The following is an 18794-nucleotide window of genomic DNA, read 5'->3' on the forward strand; positions in this document are numbered from 1 at the left end:
GCGATCAAAACATCGGATCTACCCCAAAATGTTATCAATAAAAACGTCAGCCTGGCGCGCTAAAAATAAGCCCTCACCTGGCCCCAGATCCCAAAAAATGGAGACGCTACAGGTGTCAGAAAATGGTGCTATTTTTTTTTTACCAAATTTTGGAATTTTTTTTCACCACTTAAATATAAAAGAACCTATACATGTTTGGTGTCTACGAACTCGTAATGACCTGGAGAATAAGAATGGCAAGTCAGTTTTAGCATTCAGTGAACGTGGTAAAAAAAAACAACTTGTATTGCATTTTTTTTGCAATTTTACCGCACTTGGAATTTTTTCCCCGTTTTACCGTACACGATATGGTAAAACTAGTAATGGTGTTGAAAAGTACAACTCGTCCCGCAAAAAATAAGCCCTCCCACGGCCATATTGACCAAAAAATAAAAATGCTATGGCTCTGGGAACAAGGGGAGCAAAAAACGAAAAAGCAAAAACGACAAAACCCAAGGTTGCGAAAGGGTTAAAGGATACTTTACTTTGTTTGCCGGAACTAAAGGCTGTCTTGTTTTTTCCTTTTTGCTTGTTGGTTTATGAAGCAATAAACTGACATGGACTTTTAAAGGAACATGCTTCCTGTTTTCCTCCTGTCGCACCCAAGTGAGTAAAACTGCATATTAGTGTCTGTGCTTCCATATTGTATAAATAATGTAAGCTGTACATATTTCCACTTTTTAATTCTGAATATACCTATAAAATATTGTGCTGTGCTATTTACTGATTGACTTACTCACGTAAATATGTAATGAAAACTGTAAGTTCCCTTTCCGTTTTGTTTGTTTTTTTTTAAGCTTATTTTTTTTCCCTCCTTTTCTTAACGGAGCCATAACTTCTTAGTTTTTTTGTCTACATAGCAGTATGAGGGCTAGTTTTTCTGTAATTTCAAATAACGTTCACTTTACCATACAATGGACTGGAAAATTGTACTAAAAAAATTAAAATGCATTGAAATGGAAAAAGAAATGCAATTTTGACTGGGTTTTTTTGGGCTTTGTTTTTACGTTGTATAGTAAAAATTACCTGACAATGTGATTTTCCAGGTCAGTAGGATTACAATAATAACACACTTGTCAATTTGTTTTATTTGATGTACTGAAATTTGTAATAAAAAAAAAAAAATTGACTTGTCTCCAATTTCTAAGACCTGCAACTTTATTTTGTTTCCCATGGAGCTGTGCAATTGACTTTTATTTTGTGATGCGTGCTGTAGATAATTTTTTTTTTTTTTTTTTTAGCAATATATGACTTTTTAATTGCTTTTATTGCATTTTTAAGCAAAGGTGTTGCGACGGCAAACCATTCATCAGACCTTTACAGATTCTGTGATTCCAAATATGTACCGTATATTTTTAGGGGTTAAAATGTGGTGATCCAATCGTTTTCATTTTTCACAATTTCTTTTTTTGTGAATTGAACCTGAAATAAAATTTTCAGAAAAATCTCACATTTTTACTTGCTTCTTTTAAGGAAAGGCATCATCCGCAATTAATATTGAACCAACAAAATTATTCTAAAAGAACGGAATACACAGAACACATGAAAGCTATTGCTTTACATGTACAATGTACATATGGGAGAAAACGTATAGTGGAACTGTTGGACCCAGTTGGAGCTCCTCCTAAAACATCCTCAAAAGTAGGTGATCTATCTGATAGATGTAGTTATTTTCTAATGTACAGTTCTGACCAAAAGTTTTGAGACTTGCACAAATTTTGGTTTTCACAAAGTTTGCTGCTTCAGTTTTTATAGTGGCAATTTGCATTAACTCTAGATTTTTATGTTTTATGAAGGGTAATCAGAATAATTGCAAAAAAAAGTTGCAAAGTCATTTCTTACACGAAAATTAACTTGGTCACAAAAAAACATTTCAGTCATCTTCGTGTTCATTTAGGAGAAAGTATAATGGCCCCCGCTAGACCTCCAAACAGCATAATTGACCCCACATAGTACTCCACACAGTATGATGGACCTCACACAAACCTTCACACTGTGTAACTGCTTGCATACAGTATAATGGCACTCACATAGCTCTCCAAACAGTATAATGGCCCAGCAAACAATATAATGCCCCCCACATAGCCCTTCAAACAGCATAATGGCCTCCACATAGCTCTCTAAATAATATAATGGCCCCCACATAGCCCTCCAAACAGTATAATGGCCTCCATGTGGCCTTCCAAATAGTATAGTGGGTCCCACCTAGCCTTCCATAAATGTAAAGTGCCCCATATTGCCTTTCATACAGTATAATTTGCCCAACATTGCCGTCCATATAGTATAATGGGCCCCTTATTGCCTTCATTATAGTATAATGGGCCCCAAAATGTTCTCAGTGATTTAAAATCTAAATACTCACCTCTCCTCTTCCCTCACTGCTCCGGTCTCCGTAGCGTGTGATCTGAATCACTGCTCGGCACACTGGGTGCGATGTATTGATGTAATCACACTTGCTGCGCTAAGACATCAGCACTGAGACGCAGAAGAATGATGGAGGAAGAAGCTGCTGGCCCCCTCATCCATCATTTTTCAACTGTATCAGCATCCAGGCTACCCATTGCAGTTGAAAGCGCAATGCTGAGATGGGGGCCATGCATGCACTGTGGCCTCCCCACCCATGGGCTCTATTTTCGGCTGCTTGTACACCACTGGGTCATCAGTCTGTGATTGTCCACTCTTTTCTAAAATAAAAAATGCAGTCACAGACTGAGGATAGGATCTCTTTTTAAAGTGTTTTTTCTGTCTAGAATCACAAGTCTGCAGTCGCTCAGTCTTCTCCGATGTCTGCATCGGGAACGAGGGTTAATTATGCAATATGCCTACTCACAGCCAGAACCTGACAAGTGTATTCAGCGAGGCCACGCACACTAGATGGGTTTTGGCCAGGAGTATAAATATTGCATACTTGACCGCTGTTCCGTGCGGTGAATCCTCGCAGTGCACAGTGCATGCACTGGAAGGATTCACAAGTCTGCAGTCACACAACATGACTGCAGACTTATCACTAAAGACTGGACGACCCCTTTAAGAGTGGAGGACCGGTGGAAAGACAAAATATTTCAGATTTATTATTTTTATTCAGAATTTGTTCTTTATGCTAAGTTATCATCTTTTGATCTTGTGAAATTCCACATTACAATGCAGTACTTGGATGCTTGACTAAAGTTATTTTATTGCATAACCAAAGTAGAATGGAAAAATTAAAGTAAATTTCTTGTCAAAGGAATAGAGGTTTTAAATGACCAATGTCTATTATCCTAAATGTTTAGCTTAGGGGCACTAGACAGACCTGTCTAGTGCTCCTAAATAATGCATAACAATTGGACATTTCTCCATTTGCTCTTAACTTAGCTAGAAGTGACTTATACAAAAGCACAATCCAGTTAATGAAATTGGGACCAAAAGCCCATCTCCTTAAACACTGCCCACATATAAATCAGCTGAAAAAAAGAGCATGGACTGCACCTCCAAAAAATTATACCGTGATCTAATGCCACTAGGCAAAATTATATATAACTGTACATGAGGTTCTTGGCTTAACATTTTGATCAGACTATATGAAGCCTGCTGACACGTCACGGCGAACCTCTCAGTCAGTCCTTACCTTTTTTGGCTTTAAACAGCGGTGTTGTGCGCTAACCACCGTCGCAGCGACAATGCACCAGCAGGGCAGGTGGCCTGGTGCCTCACAGCACCCATGCTGCAAAACTGAGTCCCCATAACTCCAGACTGCTATAAAAGTTAGGACCCACTGAGAGATTCTCCGTGATGTGGTAGTGGGCTTCATACGGACTGATCAGAATGTTAAACTAAGAACCTCATGTTCAGTTATATGCACTGCTCAAAAAAATTAAAAGGAACACTTAAACAGAATATAACTCCAAGTAAATCAAACTTCTGTGAAATCAAACTGTCCACTTAGGAAGCAACACTGATTGACAATCAATTTCACATGCTGTTGTGCAAATGGAATAGACAATAGATGGAAATTATTGGCAATGATCAAGACACCCTCAATAAAGGAGTGGTTCTGCAGGTGGGGACCACAGACCACATCTCAGTACCAATGCTTTCTGGCTGATGTTTTGGTCACTTTTGAATGTTGGTTGTGCTTTCACACTCGTGGTAGCATGAGACGGACTCTACAACCCACAGAAGTTGCTCAGTAGTGCAGCTCATCCAGGATGGCACATCAATGCGAGCTGTGGCAAGAAGGTTTGCTGTGTCTGTCAGCGTAGTGTCCAGAGGCTGGAGGCGCTACCAGTAGACAGGCCAGTACACCAGGAGACGTGGAGGGGGCCGTAGGAGGGCAACAACCCAGCACCAAGACCGCTACCTCCGCCTTTGTGCAAGGAGGAACAGGAGGAGCACTGCCAGAGCCCTGCAAAATGACCTCCAGCAGGCCACAAATCTGCACAAATGGTTAGAAACCGACTCCATGAAGGTGGTATGAGGGCCCATCGTCCACAGATAAGGTTGTGCTCACAGCCCAACACCGTGCAGGACGCTTGGCATTTGCCACATAACACCAGGATTGGCAAAGTCGCCACTGGCGCCCTGTGCTCTTCACAGATGACAGCAGGTTCACACTGAGCACATGTGACAGAGTCTGGAGACGCCGTGGAGAGGGATCTGCTGCCTGCAACATCCTTCAGCATGACCGGTGTGGCATTTCTTTGGAGGGCCGCACAGCCCTCCATGTGCTCGCCAGACGTAGCCTGACTGCCATTAGGTACCGAGATGAGATCCTCAGACCCCTTGTGAGACCATATATTGGTGCGGTTGGCCCTTGGTTCAACCTAATGCAGGACAATGCCAGACCTCATGTGGCTGTAGTGTGTCAGCAGTTCCTGCAAGATGAAGGCATTGAAGCTATGGACTGGCCCGCCCGTTCCCCAGACCTGAATCCGATTGAGCACATCTGGGACATCATGTCTTGCTCCATCCACCAATGTCACGTTGCACCACAGACCGTCCAGGAGTTGGCGGATGCTTTAGTCCAGGTCTGGGAGGAGATCCCACAGGAGAACATCCGCAACCTCATCAGGAGCATGCCCAGGCGTTGTAGGGAGGTCATACAGGCACGTGGAGGCCACACACAATACTGAGCCTCATTTCGACTTGTTTTAAGGACATTACATCAAAGTTGGATCAGCCTGTAGTGTGTTTTTCTACTTTCATTTTGGGGATGACTCCAAATCCAGGCCTCCATTGGTTAATAAATATGATTTCCATTGATGATTTTTGTGTGATTTTGTTGTCAGCACATTCAACTTTGTACAGAACAAAGTATTCAATGAGAATATTTCATTCATTCAGATCTAGGATGTGTTATTTGAGTTTTCCCTTTATTTTTTTTGAGCAGTGTATATTTTTGCCTAGCGGCATTAGATCAATGTATGATTTTTTTTAATAATGCAGTCCATGCTCTTTTTTTATTTTTTATTTTTTTCAGCGTCCCATATATAAATCCACTCCACATTATCAACGCCTTTTAGTGGCATCTAAAGAGACAATGGGCTTATTCATGGGATTGGCCTCTATCACCTGCAAATTTAGAAATATATGCTACGCATATTTATAGCCGTTGATTTTAGTGACATGAACCTGGCCTGGTCAGGGTGAATAATTGAGGTGATGACTATACTCTGCCGAGTTGCCAGGATTTTCACCAAAATCTTAACGTCCGATGTCAGTAATGATAGAAGTCTATGTGAGTCCGGGAGTTTTGTCTCCCCCTCTTTAGGAATGACCACAATTATAGCCTCCTACAGGGATGTTGGAAACCCACCTGTGTAAAAAAAAAAGGAACTGAGTTATAAGTTTGATTTTACAACCTATAATTATTTTATTTTATTTTTTTCAGAAATTAAACCAACTCCAGGACTTTAAAACAAATGATGATTTCATGGATTACTTGGTAAGCTCCAAGGTTCCTTTAGAGTCTGTATTTGAACTATCCTGCTTGCTCAAAAATTATTTGGCATCCATGATTTCTGGCTTTGAGACTGCTAGTAAAGACATTTTAAACTGCTTGCATAATTCTACAGCTATTTTGAATGCCCATTGCTTTTAATAAACAGTGGCATGTAAAAGTTGCAGCACCCCAAAATTACTGTTATTGTGAACAGTTAAGAAAGTTGAAGATGGCGTCCATAAGGTAAAACAGGTCCTGGTCTCTGGGAAGATGGCGGGCTGGCCAGTCCGCCTCTGATTACAGTCTGTGGAAGAGCACAGGGGATATCCCCGGTAGTGACGCACCTGTGCAGAAGATCACGAAATAGTCTGATCTTCTGTGCAAGGGATGAGATTCCCTTTAAGATCTGAAACCTTGGTCAAAGATACCTGAGCACACAAATCTCCAAGGGTGCCCACATTTTAGCATTGGCCCACTTTCCTTTTTGTAATTTTTAAAATGAAATGATGAAAAAATATATATATATATTTTTGCCTAAAACAATAAGGAAATGTCATGTTTAACTTTAGACCTTTTAGCGATCATTTCATCTTCAACTTGCTTAACTGTTCACAAGAAGTAATTTTGACCAACGGTTCCCAAACTTTTACATGCCAGTGTACATATTTTTATAATGTACAATAGAATATGCTTTACTTTACTTTTTGTTTTAGGAAAACTAACCAAAAAAACCCCCACAAAAATAAACCTAGTAATTCATCCCTTAATAGAGTTTCCTTGATATGACAAAAGAATCGGTCCATAGCCAGGAATGATAATAAATTAACAAGGACTGGTGACTCAGGAATGGAGCAACAGAGAAGTAAATCTGTAAATAAAGCTTCTTTCGATGTTTATTACCACTCCTGGCTATGGGCACATGTTTCTAATATTTCAGAAAGACCCCTTACCCTTTTAGTAAGTCCTACCCCTCAGAATGTCAGATGAAAAGATTTCTTTGAATGACCTACATCAGGGACCTACACAAATTGCTCGCAAAACAGACAACCAGTAATGGCACGTTGATCAGCTGTTTAATTTTAACATTCATTTCTGGGATTATTGATCCTTTTACAGTGAGTTCTTCTTTGCAAATCTTGTATATATTTAAAAAATATATTTTATTTATATGGCACCAAAATATTCCAAAGCACTTTACAATTCAAAGGCTACATGCACAGACAATATCAGACATTACAGAGTAAAACATAGTTCAACAGTTCAAGCAAGAAGTGAGGGTCCTGGTAACGAGCTTATAATCTATTTGGAAATAGGAGTGATTGATGCAAAAGGTAACGAGTGCTTGTATTGTTTGGTCCAGTCATCTCAAATAAGGGTATCTATGTAAGGGCTCATTCACACTTCTTGATATTTCCAGTACCAAGAGAGCGGTATCTTTATGGCCGGCTGCAGATGAGTGTATGAAAACTTGGGCCAGTCACCACTGCAAATAACAAGCATTACTGGTTCCGAGTGCTACTCCGCGTACTCTTCCGGGATCAGACAAGTGCAGGAGCTGACATCCATTTACATGCAGTATTCTGATCCGTAAATTGAACCAAGGTAGTGCATGCTGCAATTACTTTCTCACGGACGGTCAGACCGAGAGAAAAACAGACCAAAATAAAAAAAAAAAACAGTAAGGTGTGTGAATATGTTTATGCAAAGGAAACATGGAAATTTTTATCTGTTTCTTCTGTATTTTTTCAGCGAAAGTTTGAAATTAAAAATGATGGTGATGCGTCGTTTATTCAACAAATCACTAAGAACTGCACTGATGCACTAATAAAATATCGAGAAGCGCAGACTAAAATGCAGGTACTTAAATGCACTAAATAACCCTTACATCATACTGCTAATCTCAAGACATGTTTAAACTTTCTTCTTTATACTAATATTAATTATTTTTTGTAACATTAAGTTATTTTAATGTATAACTTTACATCAAATGCACAATATTTTATCTGTTCATATTTTATCTCCATAAATGTTTTAACATTACATGGCAATGTTTTTTTTTTATCCATTTTAAGGTCACAAATTTCATGTTTCATGTTCACACTGGTGCTTTTCCTCATGGGTTGTTAAGTGGTATACTTATTGTCAAAAATAATGTAAACCGGTCATGCCCAGAAACTGTTTTTACTTGCATAGCATTAATCTGCTGTTCAATAGCGTTAAAATTGTGCCTACCTTCCTTACTGGAGCAGCGGTTACAGGAAGAAATGGAACTGATATCCTCCCTGAGGACCACTCGCTTCTAATCATAGGAGTGGTGTGGAGAGCTGTTAAAGCCGCAGCTCACTACACCATGAGCGCAATGTTATTACTCCCCGGCACTTTGTTTGATAGCCTGCCCTGCAGAGTGTGTTTGCAGAGTAGGCTGTCAATTAAAGTGCTGAGAAGTGATTAAAGTTAAAAGCCACTCTGCCCTTTACAAATAGCATGCATCTGTCACCATCTCTGCAAGAGTTCCCAAGGAAGGGATCAAGACATCCAAATACTGTTTTCTCCTAATCAGAGGTCTGGAGAGGTTCTTTGAAATACATGAGGAAAACTGCGGTCTTGTAATTTTGTTTTATCTAATCTATAGTGAGACATGATCCTTCACTAAGGAGAAGGGGGGATAAGGAAGATGGCAGAAGGAGGGTGTGAGGAAAGGAAGGTGTGTGTGAAAGGAAAGTGGGGAAAAAAGGGGGAAAATAAGTTTTAGCTAGAGGGAGAGAAAAGAAAAGAGCAATCCAAATGCATGGACCCAGGGGCATAGAAAAACAGTAACTCTAGGCAAATCTCCAGACAAAACAATGCAAAGAGGAAAGAAGAAGAAAAAATAAAGTGTGGGAAATGTAGTACGAAGGTTGTTCCAAATATCTTTGCAAGCTGTCCACAGATCTGTGGTTGTAGGCTTGTGCAAATCCTTCAGTCTCTTCATGTAATTCCAGACAGACTTGACAAAGATAAGATCATGACTTCTAGATCTCTTTATTCTTCTTTACTCTGAAGTTAGTTCTTAATGACATTGGCTGTATGTTTGGGGTTGTTTTCCTGCTGCAGAATAAATTTAGAGCCAATCAAATGCTTCCCAGATGGTATAGTATGATGGGTAAGCATGTACCTGTATTTCTCCGTATTGAGGACATAATTAATCCTAACCAAATCCCCAACTCGCGTGCTGAAATGCAGCCCCAAATATGCAAGGAACCTCCTCCATGGGAGGATTGAGGACAATCTGGGCTATGGCCCTGAGCATGAGTCTCCAGGGGGGGACCATGGACAAATTGCCCCAATTATAACGTTATACCATGAGCGGTGCACATCTATGGGCAGGGAGCTTTCCTGGAACTTCGCTGCCGGCAATACAGAATGGCAGCGCAACTCCAGGGGAGCTCCCGTCGCCTCTTCTGTGACGTGTCGGTACAATGACAACATCGCGCAAGCATGTATGCGCTGGCCACAAGAAGTGGTGGAGCCCTGGGGACCAGAGCAGAACGCCAGGAGAATGGGGGCGAGGTGAGTATGTGGTGTTTTTTTTTTGTTTTTTTTTAAATGTGTATGGGATGTGAGAGCTCATAGTGTATATATATGAGCTCTAAATAGAGGCCCATGCTGTATATAATGGGCTATGTGAGGGATCATGCTGTATATAGGAGGCTATGTGGAGCTCATACTGTATATAGGAGGCTATATAAGTGCTCATACTCTATATAGGAGGTTATGTGGTGGCTCATGCTGTATATAGTGGGGCTATGAGTGGGCTCATACCTTAGTTCTAGGATGTACGAGTATGTACTCCATATTGCTGACAGTTTGCAGAACTCCTGGGTCCACAGTCTAACTAAAGTAAACTTGTCACCTCAGAAAACGCTATTTACTTGCAGATGTAGGGTTTATCTATAGATAAATAGCATTACAATCTTGCCCAGCTCCATTACTGAAAGTGCGGGAGCAGACTGCTTTCAGCACTGTGAGTGGTTGCCTTTAGCATGCCCAAGCTCTTTGGACATCTCTCTCAGCACAGATGTGCTGCATAGTCAGCTGTCAAAGTTCCAGGGTGTGCTTACGGCCACCGATCACCGTGCTGAAAGACAGCAGCTCCCAGGAGGAAAATCATATCATGCCAAAAACAAGGAACAGCTTTAGAAAGCATTTAAAGGGAATCTGTCAGCAGGTTTTTGTTTCCTCCTATGAGAGCAGCATAATGTAGAAAGAGAGACCCTGATTCCACTTAGCTTACTGGGTGCAGCAGTTGTTACACAATCACGGTTTTTAGATGTAGCATGCAGCATAGATCAGAAAACTAACCCAATCCACACCACAGTTTTCTGTGTACATTGTCTATTGACAGTAAGCTGCTTATCAGAGGAGGGGTCGTGATCTTACCACTTGGCATGATGGAGTTAGTCTGGGCCGTGATAATCTCCTGGTGTTAAAACCTTCATTGTATGGAACCACCAGCACACAGCCTACTAAGTGACACATTGCTGAAATCTGTGTCTCAGCCCCTACATCATGATGGCCTCAGATTACATAGCAAAAACCTGCTGACAGATTCCCTTTATTCTACTCCATACAATGTCTGAACATTTTAGAACAACAATGAGACTATCAGAAATTATGACCAAATCTCATGCCTACCCACTAACAGATCAAGAAAGAAAATTAGATGGTAGACATTTTAGGGGTAACATACCCCTAGTAAAGAAAGACTCCATAGGAAGGGACTGCTATGTCAACCAGAGGTACTAGGGTGTTCCTCACAGGAGGTAGTCCTTAACCCCTTAATGACCAGAGCATTTTCCGTTTTTGCATTTTCGTTTTTTGCTCCCTTTTTTCCAGAGCCAGAACTTTTTTAATTTTCATTCAATATGGCCATGTGAGGGCTTACTTTTTGCAGGACGAGTTGTACTTTTAAACACCATCATTGGTTTTACCATATCGTGTAATCGTGTACTGGAAAACAGGAAAATTCCAAATGCAGTGAAATTGCAAAAAAATGCAATTCCACCATTTTTTTTTTTTTTACCACGTTCTCTGGATGCTAACACTAACCTGCCATTATTATTCTCCAGGTCATTACGAGTTCGTAGACACCAAACATGTATAGGTTCTTTTTTATTTAAGTGGTGAAAAAAGATTCCAAAGTTCGCTTAAAAAAAAAAAAAAAAAGCCATTTCCTGAGTCTCGTAGCGTCTCCATTTTTCGTGATCTGGGGCCGGGTAAGGGCTTATTTTTTGTGCGCCGAGCTGACATTTTTATTGATAACATTTGGGGTAGATCCGATGTTTTGATCACCAGTTATTGCATTTTACTGCAATGTTGCAGCGACCAAAAAAACGTAATTCTGTCGTTTGGAATTTTTTTCTTGCTGCGCCGTTTACCGATCGGATTAATTCTTTTCTTACATTGATAGATCGGGCGATTCTGAACGCAGCAATACCAAATATGTGTATGTGGTTTTTTTTTGTTTGTTTTTTTTTAATTTATTTTAAATGAGGCAAAAGGGGGGTGAATTAAACTTCTTTATTTTTTTAATATTTTTAAACAGATTTTTTTTAACTCTTTCTGCATGCTTCAATAGTCTCCATAGGAGACTAGAAGCAGCAGTTTTCTGATTGCTGCTACTGCATATAGGCGATGAGCAGATCGCCTGTATGCTGTAGAAATTCTCATGTGCTATGAGCGCTGACCACTGGGTGGAGCTTTTAGCAATCTTTACATGAAAACCACAGGGGTCTGCTGCAAACCCCGGGTTGCCATGCCCACCCATCGGTGACCCGCGATCACGTGACGAGGTCACCGATGGGCAGGGTAAGTGACGCGCTTCCGACGCGGTGCTGTTAAATGCCGCTGTCAAAGCTTGACAGCGGCATTTAACTGGTTAACAGCCGCGGGTGGATCGCCGGAGCCCCCGCTGAATCTGCTTTTCCGACGTGGTGCATACTATTACTGACCACGTCAGAAAGGGTTTAAAGGAGTTTTCCCACGAACATTGTACATTTTAATTAATAGGTCTTGGAGTAAAAAATAAGTTCCAAAATTGGATGTGTTAAACAAAGATGTTCTTGTGCTGAGATAATCTTATAAATGTGCCGCTGCTGTGTGCTGTGTAATGGTTGTGTCTGACCGTACAGGAACATGGTCTGATCATACCACAGCTCCTGGGCAGGGGGGGGGGGGGAGAAAAGAGAGTACAGATATATAACAGAAAGGAATTACAGCTGATTTCTTTTTTGGGACAAAACATTTCACTGCCTGTTTTTAAGCAATGTTTTACCTGAAAGAAAATGGCAAAAAGGCAATGGTAGTTACCAGCCAATGTGGGAAGGAAAATGCACAAACAGGTTTCAGCAAGCTCTCTTCTGTTAGAAGGAGGTAACACAGGTTCAGAATGCTGATGAACAACCACAGTCAACCTCTCACTCCATGGAGGGGGTGAATGCTCAGCACTAAAACTGCACACAGATGAAGCTTGCAATAGAGCGCAGTTCACACTCATGTGTCCACCTACTGGAGACGGACACTCAGACGTGGTAGACTGATCATGTCATATAAGTATGTCAATATAGAGATCTGTAGCCCTTCTTTATGTGCCACAAATACTCTGGAGAAGCTCTTTGCACTGGAAGTTGTAGGTAGTGTAATGTTTCCAGGCTGAGCTTCATTCATGGCTCTAGATCAGCTTTGTAAGTACCATAGTGTTCCCTCATTTTTCACAGCTTTATCTCCATTTACAAGCCGTTTTTAAAAACACCTTTTGCCACTTTCCTCCTTTAGAAGACCTGAACCATTGCCTTTAGGAACCGTGCTTGGAAAAGTGCTGCTTTATGGCTGTGAAATGTCAGCCTTCTTTACACTCTGTTGTTTAATGCAGATCCTAAGAAGCCCGAGGGCTACCCAGGGTTCTGCAGGAAGCTGCAAAGTGACTGAAGCCCCATTGCATGTGAAGGTGCCAGGTTAGGCCTTCTGCAAAAAGAGGGCAGGTGGAATTTTTAAAACAGGCCAGTGCGGTAAGGTAACGATGCAGGGGTTTAGGCAAAACCAACATTTTGACTCTTTGCCTTGAATGATTGTGAAAGCGTCCAGCAATGTTATAGATTCTCTCTGGCAGGCCTAGCTACAATGCTTAAAAACCAAACCTTTGCAGTGTTTCCTGTAAATATGCCATTGCAGGATATTACTTTGATGGCATTGAGGTATATTATTTTTATACTGTGAAACTTAGCCCCCACTTACAAACATGTTTTTGCCATACACCGAGTAGGTACACCAGGGAAGCTTCAATCCACGGGAGTTCATTTTAGCATGGCAGCTTATTGGTGATGTATGAGACTGTTAGACATCTCTCACAGCCTTCATTTAAAGTATACAACAGGAGATTTGTGGCATATCTGGTAAATGGAAACAAAAAATAAGATGTTAAAATACTTACATTATCTAAGATAATCTGATAGAACTTTCTTTGTTGCTTTACAATTATTTCATTGTCTTTTAGGCTTCTTCAACATTACCAAGCAATAGTGATCCAAAAAGCAACAAAAATCCTTCAGGTACTAATAAAAAATAAATAAATCTGTGTTTATTTGATCCTCCTACCGGTTTCTCACTTGTAACCTCCTGACAACTCTTTTTCTTGTCCCTCTAGGCATGGCACATTTGTCATCAATAAATTTGCACAAGGAATGCCTTACGCCCGCACAAATTCCACCCATTTTTCAGACCAAAACTGAAGCCACTGATGCATTTTTTAAGAGCATAAAAAATATGGATGTATCAGAAGTCATTGTTGTATTGCAAAGAATTACTGCTACAAACCCTGCTTTCCGAGGTATCTAAACTTTTAGCGGTTTATTTTCTATTTTCATGTTTTCCTTATTACCTTTATATTATTAGATGGACTAAGCATAGCTTTGTATTTTACTTTTTGACATCTCAGGTTATGTTCACACTTCTTGTTTTTTCCACTTGGTTGTGAAATAAAAAATGCAGCACTTTACTGTCCCACAAAGTGATTGAGATTTCTGAAATCTCAAGTACATGTTGCTTTTATTTCCTTGCAGATTTGAAGCAGTTTCATAACCGCAGCATGTCAATCCTTTCAACATTTTTGCAGTGATTTTTACCATTTCTAATGAATGGGAAAAAAGTGCATACAAAAACGATGCAAAAATGCACTTTTTTATGCAATATTTTTCCTGTCAAGCCTCAAAAATGTCTGCAGTAAACTCTTAACGCACACATAACCTATGTTGGCACTGAAGGTCTAGGCCCCATTTTATGTTAATACACTTCATTTATATCATATTGTATTAAGTGTTGCCTTTCCTTTAAAGGGAACCTGTCACGTGGAAAAAACACTATTAACCTGCAGATATGGGGTTAATCTGCAGGTTAAGAATGTTCTGAACCTGCCCAGCATTCGGGTTTCAGTCACGGGGCTGGTGCCGGTGTGGGTTCAGTAACCCCTCTGTGTATAGTCAGCGGCAGCTGTAACCGTGCCCCCGGCACTGACTGAGACCCGGCCCTAATGCTGAGCTGTTACGGCTGCTGCTCACTATACACAGTGGTGACTGAACCCGTGCCGGCGCCACCCATATGACTGAAACTCGAATGCCGGGGAGGTTCAAAACACTTAACCTGCAGATTAACAGCGTTTTTCATGTGACAGGTTCACTTTAATCTTTCCCTTTTCCCTTTCTTCCTGTTCCTTTTACACTTGTATAGCTTATACTATTATAGACTACTAGATGGAGGCCCGATGCTATGGCATCGGGAGGGCGGTAATGTCACGATGGGGGCAGGCTTTGCAGCATTGAGAATCTCGCCCCCCCCCCCCCCATGTGCTCACCCACCTATCCACTCTCTCTTTCCCCCATGTGCTGACTTCTCCCGTCTGTGCTTTCTTCTTTGAGCTGTCTACCCCATGTGCTATCCCCCTTGTCTGCTGTCTCTCTCCTTCCTGTGCTGTGATCTCCCCTCATGTGCTGTCCCGTTTGAGCTCTCTCCCCCCTGTGCTCTGTCTCTCTCCCCCCTTGTGCTCTCTCTCTTCCCCCTGTGTGCTTTCTCTCTCCCCCATCTGCTGTCTTCTCCTCTCATGTGATCTCTTCTTTGACCTGTGTACCCCATGTGCTCTCCCCCTTGCCTGCTCTCTCCCCCCCATGTGCTCACCCACCTATCCACTCTTTCACCCATGTGCTGACTTCTCCTGTCTGTGCTCTCTTCTTTGACCTGTCTACCCCATGTGCTATCCCCCTTGTCTGCTGTCTCTCTCCTCCCTGTGCCGTGTTCTCCCCTCATGTGCAGTCCCTTTTGAGCTCTCTTCCCTCTGTGTGCTCTCTCTCTCTCCCCCATCTGCTGTCTTCACCTCTCATGTGATCTCTTCTTTGACCTGTGTACCACATGTGCTCTCCCCCTTATCTGCTCTCTCTCTCCACCCCTGTGCTGTCTTCTTCCCTCATGTGTTCTCTTTTTTGAGCTGTCTCCCCGCGCAGTAAATCAGACTGCCGCCATCTTTGTGCAGGCAGATAGCAGCAGTCACATTAAAACTGCGCATGCGCTCCTCCTGTACAAAGATGGCGGCGGTCAGTGAATCATTCGGCTGATCCCGGCGGCGGCGTGTTCGCGACAGTGTTCTGCTGGTGGTACCGCGCAAGAGGCTGGTACCACCAGTGGTTTCCATATTGAGACACCCATCACTTGGGTGTCCCAATATGGCGGTCGACTAACTTCCACCGCTTGGAATTCTGGGATCCAGACACATCTGGACGGAACAGGATGTGAAGACATTACAAGGTAAGTATATTATAGATTAGGTATATAGCTATACTCATAAACGCTCAGCAATCCTTCCCCGGTACTGTTGAGTGATGACTGTAGCGTACAACTTGAAGCATGCTACAGCTGCCATTTAAGTCAGTACTTGTGAAACTTTTACTGCAAAGAGCATTGTTATGAATCTCCCATAGAGCACTTGATTAATATGAAAATTCATTCATGCTTTTCTTTAAATATCTTTACATGATGCCATTTTTACAAAAGAGCCAAGTGAAGCACAAACATAACATAACTAGGACATTTTATTTAATTTTTAAATGCATTTTAAAACTGTCCTCTCTTTATTACCACTTGAAACTGTGTAGTACATGTTTTGGTTTCAAGAAAATGAAAATGCAATAAAAAATTTCTATCAAGAAATTACATTTTGAGGCCCCAGGTAGCCATGAATCCGAACTAATGCCAGATTGAATTGTTTGAAATCATCTTGCCAGACTTTTGCCCTGATGTTTTGTATCTGCATACATAGACAGCTATATAGGTATGCCATTTACGTTCATATTTTTTCCTTATGTATACCATTACATTAAAAAGCTTTTCAGATCTTTTTCCTATAAAATGTGTTAGTTGAAGTTGTCTGTTAAAATGTTTCATATATTTTTTTTGTCTTCTAGGAATTAATATTCCAAGCCTTATGAAATATTTGCAGGATACTGGAAGACTGAAGAATTCATGACAGTATAAAATGGGAATGCCATTAATTTGTTTTTTCGATTTTAAGAATATTTGCTGTATAATATGTGACATTAGCGTTATTTTTGTTTGTTTTTTATTTATTTTTTTCTCCTCTAATTATACTTGCAAAGCCGCGATCATTGTTGCTGTTTTGGAGATTGATTGAAAAACATAAAATTCAACATAAACGAGTTTTTGTTCTTTTTTTATTGTTCATTTTCTTAGTGTAAAAAATCATTCCAAACAAGAAGGCTCCTTTATTTATTTAGGCTATTAATTTTAAAGGGAACCTGTCATGTTAAAATAACACTATTAACCGGGATTAAATTAACTTTATTCCATCTCCCTTCTGATGCTCAGCCTGCTGTCAGTGCCAGGGTGTGGTTACAGCCTGAGTGGTGACTGAAGCCACGCCTCTATGACTGACAGCCTGAGGCTGCCGGTAGGAATAAAGTTAATTTCCTCCCTGCAGTGGGGCTCCAAGTGCGGCAGCCACACGACTTCAGAACACCATTATCTTGCATATTAACCCCATATCTGCAGGTTAGTAGCGTTTTTTACATGACAGGTTCCCTTTAACCCTTTCCCAACATCAACTATACATGTACATGTAACATGGGTACTTTAGATGCAGCGACACAGAAACACAGAACAGCCAACACCGGGTTAATAAACAGGGAAGTTTATAATAACAGGGTCAATCTCCACGCAGGGAGTAACAGGGGAAAACAAGGGAAGTAGCAGGTAAAAGTCTTTAACTTTAGACAGTTCACAGTTTAACTAGATATAGCAGAGTCGAACCGGTTGTAATCGACAGTTTTTACACTTGGCTGACTCTTTTCCTCCACAAGGCAGTTGCCAGCTGATGCCAGTGTTGATTTCTTCAGGCTTCCCCGCCCAAACAATGCTCCTTCTTCTGGCGGCAGCGGGCGGTCTCCGGTTTTACCCGCTGAGCCCCTAGTCCATAACACGGCACCTCACGTGCTCGGCTCCAAAGACCCTGCGTCTCTTCTCTAGTCAGCTTGACTCCTCCGGTCCACTGCACTCGGCTCTTGCTCCCAGTACAGGAGCCTGGACCCGCTCACACTGCTCTCCTGAGCGGGACTCTGCTCTCGCTTTCCCGCGCAAAAGTCCTCGTCTCTCCCTCTCTCTAGCCACGCCACCAGTTCTCCTGTCACCTGACCTCCCAGCTCTCCCTCTGGACACGCCCCCAGCCTCCCAGTCAACTGACTCCTGAGCTGGAAGTCTGTCTTCCCCCTGCAACCAGAGGTACGGCCCCGGCAGTTCCGGATCCCTTGTTCTGACAGTACTTACACCCCTGTCTGCCCTCTTACATACAGCACATCAGGAAGTGAGTTCCATATACGGCACTGCAGAATCTGTCACTACACTTAGTCCAACTTGTAAAGGCGGCTGCTATCCCTGACAGCAGGCCATTTCTATTCATCGCCTGGGAGGGGATCTTCGATCTCTGTGTTTGGCAGGTCATCTCTTTTTTTCTTATTTTTTATATGAAGTCTAAACTCTAGATTTCCTAAGTAATACATTTAAAGGTGCTTTAAAACCTTCTTTCTTCGGTTTAGATGAAATATTTGACAAGAAACTACGGGCTTGTAAGACTGTCATTTGTCGTCTTCAAAACCCTGGAAATTTCTCACAGGCTGATTTAAATAAGAGAATAGTGTAACTTTGATCTACCAAATCTAAAATGAAATGATAACCTTCATTTGATATTGCTTTAACTATAAAAGGTGGATGTCCTTCAAAGAAAAATGGGTTTCCTGTAAATAACTGAAATAAAAGAAACTTGGCTGTCTTATTTGCACATATTTCTCATTCTTTTCCAGGAGTAATTAGTAGACCATAAATTAGGGTTTCCTCAAATTTTTGGAAATTCTGTACCTGGCAAATGTAATAGATTTTCTAGTGATAAATGAGGAAAAAATTGGGCCTCCAAATGAGTGTTCGCGAAATGGGGTAGTCTACGTATCCAATTTGTGACATGTCTTGATTATAGAAAATGACATCCGGTACATTTAACCCCTCAATTTCTTGGGTTGTTAAAGTATGAATAAACTAATCCTGTTTCTCCATCCCCCCCACCCAAAATAAAGTTTCTGAACGCTTTAGAGAGGTTTGCCCCTTTTTTTTAAAAAAAAATAATGGTAAAGTCTGTATAACATATAGTATTTTGGATAAAGCCACCATTTTGATCAAATGGCTTTGTCCTGAAAATTATAATGTGAAATATTTCCAACTTTTAAGTACCGTATTTTTCGGACTATAAGAC

At 41.2% G+C, this 18794-nt stretch overlaps 1 protein-coding gene across 1 annotated transcript in view; it reads left to right on the forward strand.

The window, feature by feature from the left end:
• LOC141265448 (uncharacterized) overlaps positions 1–18312 on the forward strand; it is a 55811-nt gene extending 37499 nt beyond the window's left edge. The window contains exons 7-12 of the mRNA XM_073678574.1: positions 1513–1680; positions 5909–5962; positions 7709–7816; positions 13491–13545; positions 13641–13823; positions 16444–18312. Of these exons, the coding sequence (XP_073534675.1) occupies positions 1513–1680; positions 5909–5962; positions 7709–7816; positions 13491–13545; positions 13641–13823; positions 16444–16505 (630 nt within the window). The 3' untranslated portion in view covers positions 16506–18312. The remainder of the gene's footprint in view (positions 1–1512; positions 1681–5908; positions 5963–7708; positions 7817–13490; positions 13546–13640; positions 13824–16443) is intronic.
• Positions 18313–18794: the final 482 nt, after the last annotated feature.

The sequence above is a fragment of the Phyllobates terribilis genome, unplaced genomic scaffold, assembly GCF_046119375.1.
Source record: "Phyllobates terribilis strain yellow unplaced genomic scaffold, ASM4611937v1 Scaffold_4__5_contigs__length_816908805, whole genome shotgun sequence".
Lineage (NCBI taxonomy): Eukaryota > Metazoa > Chordata > Amphibia > Anura > Dendrobatidae > Phyllobates > Phyllobates terribilis.